The following is an 8,855-nucleotide window of genomic DNA, read 5'->3' as shown; positions in this document are numbered from 1 at the left end:
CACCCTAAAAAAGTTTTTTTTTAAAAAAGGCAACAATAAAACACTATTTTCCAGGCCCCTTGATGTAAAAGGACTTTTAACTAGGGGTTTAATTTTCCCCCTTAAAGCCGTACTTATTGAAAAAACAGGACGCGACACCCAAAGCGCCTGAGGGACCTCGTTCCGTCCCAAAGTGCAGGGGAATGAGTAAGAGGGAGAGAGAGGGGTTTAAAGGTCACACCCCCCCCTTTATAGATTTTTGGGGCGATTTGTCATAGGTTTTACAGAAATTCTGATTTTTAAAACAGGGAAAACCACACAATATGGGGGAACTAGGTTGGGGGATAACAAGAGGGTTTAGGTGCCGCACAATTCAACAATCGACGTAGGCGCGTCCGGGGCGGCGACGTACCCGCACGTGAGCATCCTCAGCGCGTCCGGGGGGGGGGACGCATCCCGCATCTGGGGTTTCCCTCAGGCGTCCGGGGGGTGACGTCATCCCTATCGAGGGCATCCAGCGCGCCGGGGGGCGACGTCATCCCGCACGTAGGATCCTCAGCGCGCCCGGGGGCGCGCGTCCCCCCGCATCGTAGGGCATCACTAATTAACACATTTAACGTTTACTAGGTCAATATTAAAAAGAATGGTTGTCTTAATCATACATGAAATAATCCCGGAAAAACTTAAATGAGTTTCTCCAGAAATAAAATTAAACATTTTGTTTTTTTCATTAAATATCCATTATAAAACCCTAAATAATAAGAAACCGTGAAATAAAAAACTGCGTACCATCTAATTAAAGAGAATTCTTGTGGGGGAAACAAAAAAAAACTAAAACTTTGGGGGGGTAAACTCGCATTTTTTAATTATTCCTATCTTAGTGTAATAATGTAAACTATATAGCGCCTAATAAAAAAATAGGAAAATAAAGTATTATCTTTCAAGAAAATAAAATATCATTTTTCAAAATAATTATTTAGGTACAAATTTTCCCCCCCTTACCAGCTAAAGATGGAAGATATATTTTATATATGAATTAAAGGGGTATAATAATTTAAAACATATGGGAAAGACCAAGCAAGTGGGGTATACAAAGGTGGTCCAGACGAATTTTTGGGTCTTTCTTATTCGGTCTAGTGCTCATTACATTATCACCTTATTGAAATTTATTGACATATAAATTTGGGGGGGTAATTATATCATAATAACAATAATAATAGTAAAAAAAATAATAACAAAGATATAAAAATAATAACGATTTTTAAAATAATTATTTTATACATTTACATTTTTCTTTATTATTAAAATTTATTGCATTTATATATATGTATATATATAAATATATTTATATATAATAATATAATTTTATTTTATATATATATATATATATATATATATATGTGTGTGGTGTGTGTGGTGATGTGTGTGTTGTTGTGTGTGTGTGTGTGTGTGTTTTTATATTGCAATTATACTACTACTAACAATAATAATGATAATAAGAAATTTAGAAATTTTGATTTATTATCATTATTTGTTATTATCACATTTGTAATATATATTTTTGTAATAATACAAAAATAATAGTAATAATAATAATAAAAATAATAAGATAATGATAATAAAAAAATAATAATAATAATAATAATAATAAAATTTTATTATTTTTACATTTTTAAAATTAAAATAATTTTAATTACATTTTTATTTTTAAATGTAATTATTCCCATTTTTATAAAAATTTAAATTTTTAAATAGCAATTTTATAAAAAAAAAAAAAAATCTCATTAATCTCTTTTTTATCATCATTTAGGATCCTTTGGCTTTTTTAGGACCCTTTGTCAACTTTAACCCAGGGCCCATCTAAAATCTAGGATCCATTGGCTCATCCGCACCCCACGCACACACATATACATCCCCCATGGAGACGCACACACAGCAATAAAAAAGGGGAAAATTTACCCCAAAGGAATGAATTATTTTTGTTTTTCAATTTCATAATTTTATGACTCTCATTTCAACTTTCTAATTTCATAATTCTCATAATTCCATTTCAATTTCAAAAGGGTTTTTCAATTCTCAGAAAGGGGCCTGAAAAATAGATGAATTGAGGAACAAGAGAGAGAGAGAGAGAAAAGAGAGGAGGAGAATATGAGAGAGAGAGAGAGAGAGAGAGAGAGAGAGAGAAGGGAGAGAGAGACTGAATGAGAAAGGAGACAAAAGGAGAGGGGGGGCGGGGGGGGGTAACTGAGTGAGTCAGAAAAGTGCGATTGATTGGTGGGACAGAAGAATGTAGTTGAGTGAGAACAGAGAAAGAAAAAATAGTGAGAACAGGAAGGGAAGAAATTGAGGAATGAGAAATAAGACGAGAAAAAAAATGAATGGTCACAGAGAAAAAGGGTAATAAGCGGAAGGGAAAAGAGTGGTAAGGGGTGAGTGAGAGAGAGAGAGAGTGACTGAGTAAGGGAGAGTATTCAGTGAGAAAAAAAGGAGAGAAACCAAGTGGGGAAAAGGGCAGAGAGAGAAATTGCGTGATTGAGAAGCTGATAGTAATTTTTAAGCAAGGGCGGAAAGAGAAAAACTGAGTGAGAAGAGAGAGAAGAGATGATTGAGAGAGAGAGCATATATAAAAAACAGATGGTCGGAAAATTAGTCTAGTGAGTGAGAGAAAATTTGAGTGTCTCGGAGCTATTCGTTCATCGTTTGCCTGCAGTGTCCATGGGCACAGTACGAGCGGAATTGCGGGGGGGTTTGTTTCCCAGAACAAGCAGTGCGACCCCTTTGTTAGGGACACTCGGTGCTCTCCAGTCTCGGGAGGAAAAACTGGCTCGCTTACGATATCAGGAAAGAAAACTACCAAAACTGAAAGAAAAAAAACAATAAAAAACCAGAAACCTTCATGTTTCGTTAAGATGTGGGGAAAAAACACCCCGGGCTGGGAAAAAAGAGGGAATTGCTCTTTACGGGGGGGGATAATCGTTCCATGGTTGGACACTGCAGATTTTGCACGAAGGGGGGTTCCCTAAACTGGCACACAACTCATTTTTTTTAGGGGTTTGGGTGGTTGTGACAGTCAGCCTGAGGAGGCGACTGTCCCATTGCGTATTGTGGACCGAAGGTCACCGATAAGAATACCAGCGAGGCGGCGCGGCCACAGCGAGCTCATTTTTAACCCGCAGCGCCAAGTGCGAAAGGGGACCCCGCCAACTTTCAACAACGACCGCAACCTGCCCCAACCTTGTTTGCTTGCTTGAGTTTTGCAAATTTTGGGTTCCCCCGGGGCCCTTTCACTTAGGCCCGGCCGGTGTAGCTTTTTTGGCTGTCCTTTTGTTTGTCTGTCCCGGTGTTACCGTGGGGGGGGGGATTGCAGCAGGCGCCGTCCGGGGTAGCATCTCGAAAATCCTTACCAGCACGAGGGCTGTGTTCTGGGGGTTTTGTCTTGGGAAATTTGGTGTGCACGAAATTTCCCAAGTAATGTACCAGTGTGGCTTCGTCCCCGCAATGCATGAAACACCTTTCCGTTCTATGGTTGTATAATTGCATGCCAGTGGAACTAGGCGCATTCTGGCAGAATGACTCGGACCTCTGTTCTTTTTTCAGAGAGTGCCAGGGGTTTCCTAGCCTGGGGTTAGTACCAGCTGGCCGAGGGGGAATATCCTTTCCTCTTGTGAAGCTGAAAGGGGGAAGGAGGGGCCCCGTCACCGTACACTTACCCCTAAGAATTTCGGCTCTGATGTTTTATAGGGATTAGGGATCCCCCGGCGATTTCGGTAATCTGTCAGCAAGCCATTCCCTCTATCCTTTATGGCTGGGAACCCAGTTTATGATAATTTTCTCCCCTGAGCAAGAATCCTTGTGCAGTGTGCGGATGGTTTAGGAGGTAATGTTGTCGAGGGGAGCGCTGGAAGACAGTCGAGGGCCCCCTTTTTGGGGGTTGTGTAGCCCACGTGCCCTTCCCTCACAGAGCGTGTCAGTGCCCCCATGATAGCAACGCCCGCCTGTAGCGAGGAGGCGTTGTCGCCCCTCATGGATATTGTGGCATCCCTTCTGCGAAGCCGGCGCCGCATTTGGGGGTCAAGGGATCGACCGATCCACCCGTGAATTTTTGCTCCCCGGAGGGTGATGGTTGCAATGCCCCCTCTGGGTTTCTCCTTAGGCTGGGCGTAAAATTCATTTTTTTTGTTGCCAGTCTCATGACGGAAACTCATCGAGGTTTGTGCCACGGCGGAGTTGAAAAAGCAGGGTGGGGGAGTCCGTCCCCTTTGGCCGTAGCGGTTTTGAGTGATGGCTTTTTTAAACCCGGCTGGTGAGAAGCCGGGATTTGTTTGCAAAAGCCATTATTTTGTTCTAGGGTCGTCTATTTTTGTCTTAGGCTTGTTTCCTGGGAGCCGGGATGACCTTGAAAAGAATTGTGCTCCCTTTAATAATTCGTGAGGCCAAGGGGAGAAGGTTTTGCCTCCACTAGGGGGGTGAGGCCCTTGCCCACCTTGGGGCACCCAGAATGCCCCTGGGGCCGTTTTGGACTGTCCCCAGTCGGTCTTTATTTTTTCTTTAATCCAATCGAGCGAGGGAGGAAGTCTACAGGGGCTGACAGCATGTACATAGAATGTTTTAAACTTATGTCTGGCCCCTATGCGTCTTCCATCATTCCCTTCCTGACAGACAGTCTTCCCTTTTGTTCGGTCAAGCAGAGTGGACCCCTTGCGGAAGGGGGGCCCGGGTTATCCTTACCCCAAGGGAGGTTTTCCCTGAACCACCCATTCCCTGGTTTTTCAGACTTGTCCCTGAACCTCTGTTCAGACCCATGGTTTTGGCTGCAGAGTTTTTATCCTGCCCTGAAAACACTCCTCGGATCCCAGGCCAGACAACGCTGGGTTTTTTTGGGGAGTTGGTCCAGTGGAGATGATAGCGAGATCGTCTCCCTAGGAGAATCTTGCCCCCCACTAGGAGGTTTAGTGAGGATACGGACATAAGGTTTTAAAAAGGGCGGACTGAGAACCCCCCCCGTGGCGTTCCATTTTCAGTGGCATGGCTGTGAAGGTCCCTTTGGATTTGGTTTGGGTGTTTATTCCTAAAGTTCCCCTATCCAAACCCAAAGAGCTTACCTCGTTTCCTTTTGGATCAGGCTCTCCTGAAGGGCAAGAGGACTTGCCAATTCAAAAGCCTTCTCCGGGTTTTAAGGGGAAACTCCACAGATGTGCCCGTTTTATTGTGCTAAGAGCAGGGTATGCGGGCTGTGCTCACCCCCTGGGAACCCGGGAGGGTGTGTGGGGGTCCTTTTTCCATTGGGCGTTCAGTACCATCTCCGGCGTTTGGCAGACAGTGGGAGTGAGAGGGGGCGGTACTTCCCGGCCCCTTTTGGGTTTAGGGATGGGAACTATGGAGCCCTCTTCCAGTTTGGGGGTAGAGGGGAAGTTTCCCAGGACTTTTTGATGAGTCACAGGAATGAAGCCCATACCAGTCCCAGGGGAAAAATGAGGGGGTAGAGATCCCGTAGCGCCCGGGCTGTGACAACTGGCTTTAAGCATTCTTAGTTCCCTCAGAAAAAGAAACGTCTGATTTATCGGGTTCGGCTGCCCTTTTCTGATGTGAGCAAGTCTGTCTGGTTGAGGCTTCTTGTCTTTCCCTCAGTTCGGCGGGGCAGGCGTTGCTACCGTTTCGCAGAGAACTCGAGCGCCAGCTGTTGGCCTCGGGACGGGGGTCATGGGCGTGCATCTCGGGGTGAGCGGTGGGGCTCGCTTGCCCCTTTGCCATAGCTCTGAGAGGGGGGTATGGTGACAAAAGGACTCACACCATTAGCCATTTTTCCTGCCCCCTCGTGGCATTTCCCCTTGGCACCCCTGACAGCCTCCTTAGGAGGGCAGTTTGCGGGGGTTCTTTGCCTTCAGAAATTTTTTTGGACATATTTACCCTGGGGTTTGCCCTCCCTAATCTCGTCTTTGAAGTACCAGGCGCCTTGGACCCCAGACCCAGGCCGATTTTGGGTGGGTTTTCAGTGAGGCTCCCTCATCAAGGCATTAAAAGTCTGGTTTGACCCTTTCCACATTTCGCTCTTTTGGGGGTTCAGCTTCTCTGACACAGGCCAAGGCGTTTGGAAGCCGCCGTGCCTTTTTGTTTTCCATTTTGGATTGGTCGGGGTATTTGGGCGGGCCACACCCGTGGGGGGTTTTTATAGTGCCATAATGGTCACTAGTGAGGGTTCATCGACACGCCAGCCAATCCCTCCACCAGAGTCACAGTGGTCGGGTGGGGCTAGGACCCCCCCCTCGAAGGGTTTGGCCCTGGTGTTGAGGAGAGCGATCTCGGGGAAGTCTCAAGCACGTTGGCTAGTGATGGCCAGCCGCACCCGGTGCCCTGCAGGACCCAGATGGGGGGGTGTGCATTAAATTTCCCCCCCTATGACACTCGGTCGTGGCTGCAGAAGAAACGGGGTGATGTTAAGCTACTCAGTGTGGCCGGCTGTCACATTGTAAAATTTTCGGGGGCCCATTTAAATCTCGACGGCAAGAGATTCAACCCCCACGGCGGGCATGGGCTATTGCGGAGCGGGGAAATTTGTTGTTTTGACCGGGGTCATCAGGCCTTTTTTGCCATCGGAAAGTGGCAGCGCGAGCGTGATACCCGGAGAAGCGAACAGCTTCCGGAAATGTCTCCTGGAGCAGACGATGCAATGCCCCTTTGATCCCCAAATTGCGTGGAGGATGGCACTCCTTGAGGAGAAGCCACAGATTTTCCACTGCAGAATACTTATTTTGGTGCCTGATGTTACTAATTGATAGTTACATCAGAGGGCATCGTCGATCGGTTTAAGTCGGAGTTGAAACCCATTGTGAGACTCACTGTTGAGGGGTCCCTTCGGCGTCGGCTATCCCTGGCTCCACTGGGGGGTGGAGAGCCCTTTTGGGAGCTCTGATTGAGTGTTTTGGGTTTTTTTTGGCCAGGCTGTTTCTGGCATTTATGGCCTTGCCTGGGCAGGGGCAGCTTTTCTGATTCGGTTGTGGCACGAATCAGCCTGGTAGGCTCTGCCTGTGAGGGGATAGCCTGGGTTGAGGTGGGGAGGGGGGTTGACCTGGGGGGAGGGGGAGGGTTGGGCTGAATTTTTGGCCCTCCCTTTTTCCTTCCCTTTATGCTTGCGACAGTGTTTAAAGTTGCATGGCGATCTCACTGCCTTCTCCGCCCCTTCCTTTGGGCCTGGACAAAGGGAATTTCCATGCTGTGATACGCAGAATCAGGACGAATGTCCCCCTCGTCAAGAAAAATGCCTTCTGGATCTGGGGAGGACCATGTGGTGCTGTTGGGGAACCCTTTTTTCCGTGGTTTCCCCTTTCATGTTTTACTTGGGGGGAAACCCATTTTTTCGGAGATCTCCGGTTTCGGGTGGGGGGCAGTTCCTCCTTTAGGAGGTCGGGAACCTTTTGCTTTTTCCTCCCCAGACGTAGGTGCCTGGGGGGGGGAGGGAAAAAAGACTGGTGTTCTTTGAACCTCTTGCCCTTTTAGGCCGCCCCTTTTTCCGACAGAGAAGCCCGGCTCCAGGCGTGAGCCCCATGGCGCAGTTAGGGGAAATTGGCTGTTGTGTCTTTATTTTTATAGCCTTGATGCACACCCCGGTGTTTGTGCCTTGCTACAGACGCCACATTTTGGCTTAGCGGCAGTTAGCCTGGTGGGGGTACTTCTGGCACTTGAAACACGCAGTGGTTCCCCGGGACGTAAATTGTAAAAGGGGGGGTACCCAGTTACCAGATAAGGGTAGGCTTTGGGGTACCTTTTATGGCACCAGGACTTGCCGGGGGGAATCTTCCCTTCGACATTCGGGGGCCCCACGACCTGTGGGGGTGATGCATCACCCCACACGTATGAGACTGAGAAGCCAAGTAGCCCTCTTGGCCCCCTTTCCCCGGGATTCAGTGGCGAAGGCTCACTTCCTCCATCTTTAGCTCCTTTGTTTTTCCCGCAGGAAAAAAGGGGGCCGATCTTGGGATGAGACATGCCCTGATCTGCGCAACCGGATCGACCCCCCGGATTTGGCTGGCTCTCCAATCCCCCCACCATTTGGTAGGCATTGTCGAAGCCTTGGGTTTACGGGGACCCTTTAAAAACGGGTAACCCCTTTGGGGGTCCCGACTCGCCATCGAGTCGGTTGGCTGGACGTTTCGGTCGCCCTTTTGGCTTTGGGGGTTCTCTGGGGGGACCCCGTTTCGGCTGGGTTTAGCTGGTGCTCCTGTTCAGTCAGTGGGGATCTGAGGGTGCTCAGGGCCCTTTCCCGGTCTGGGTGTGGCCTGGGGGGCCAGCACGAGAGTCCATCGTTGGCGATTGGGGACAGCATGTTGTACATGCTTTTTCTGTTTGTCCCCCATCTTGGCCCGCAGGAGACAGTGATCCTGTGCTCGGGGTTTTTTTTTGCCACCCGGGGGCACGTAAGGCTTCGGGATTTTTTGTTTTTTTTTTCCATGTACTTGGCAGGGCTTATCCATCACGCCCCCCCCCACCACGGGGTCCAAAAGGGGAAGCTGAGTGTTAGAACCAAGTCTAACAGCAAAAAAGGGGTGAGAGTGGAACACGCAGCCAATTTGCCGTTTCACTGGTACGCCGGACGGTGTGGGACCAACGGCAGCATGACTGCTTGACCCCAGCCTCCCGAGGGAGACCAGCCGATTGACCCGACCCGGGCTGGATCAGGCCGCCTTTTGCCAGAATAGAGGACCAAAAAGGCGGTTTTCTAGCCGCAGGGCTACTCGTGCCGGCATCGCCCCAACCTCCGGACTCCCGTCTCCCCGCCAAAGGATGCCACGCAAGGCAAAAAACGTGGGTAGGTTCAACCTCTGGGAGTCCCAGAGGGGATGTCCTTCCGCCTAAGGACTCATTGAGGGAACACTTTGTCC

General features: G+C 48.4%; 1 protein-coding gene across 1 annotated transcript; it reads right to left on the bottom strand.

Annotated features, from left to right (window-relative positions):
• Nucleotides 1-6,228: 6,228 nt before the first annotated feature.
• On the bottom strand, nucleotides 6,229-8,299 carry LOC119570539 (WAS/WASL-interacting protein family member 1-like). The gene is made up of 6 exons (XM_037918234.1): nucleotides 8,103-8,299; nucleotides 7,714-7,800; nucleotides 7,239-7,419; nucleotides 6,944-7,045; nucleotides 6,760-6,885; nucleotides 6,229-6,330 (listed from the first exon to the last, which is right to left on the bottom strand). The coding sequence occupies exons 1-6, from the start codon at nucleotides 8,297-8,299 to the stop codon at nucleotides 6,229-6,231; spliced, it is 795 nt and encodes a 264-aa protein (XP_037774162.1).
• Nucleotides 8,300-8,855: the final 556 nt, after the last annotated feature.

The sequence above is a fragment of the Penaeus monodon genome, unplaced genomic scaffold, assembly GCF_015228065.2.
Source record: "Penaeus monodon isolate SGIC_2016 unplaced genomic scaffold, NSTDA_Pmon_1 PmonScaffold_3068, whole genome shotgun sequence".
NCBI lineage: Eukaryota > Metazoa > Arthropoda > Malacostraca > Decapoda > Penaeidae > Penaeus > Penaeus monodon.
This window is presented reverse-complemented; position numbering and strand designations above follow the sequence as displayed.

Bases quoted from the DNA above. Each gene is read 5' to 3' on its own strand.
- LOC119570539 (XM_037918234.1), bottom strand. From the start codon at position 8,299: ATGCTGTCCCCAATCGCCAACGATGGACTCTCGTGCTGGCCCCCCAGG. The intron at 7,801-8,102 runs GCGAGTCGGGAC...TCACCCCCACAG, and splicing joins TCCAGCCAACCGACTCGATG to GTCGTGGGGCCCCCGAATGT. The intron at 7,046-7,238 runs GCATTTTTCTTG...CCCTCCCCCCAG, and splicing joins GTCCTCCCCAGATCCAGAAG to GTCAACCCCCCTCCCCACCT.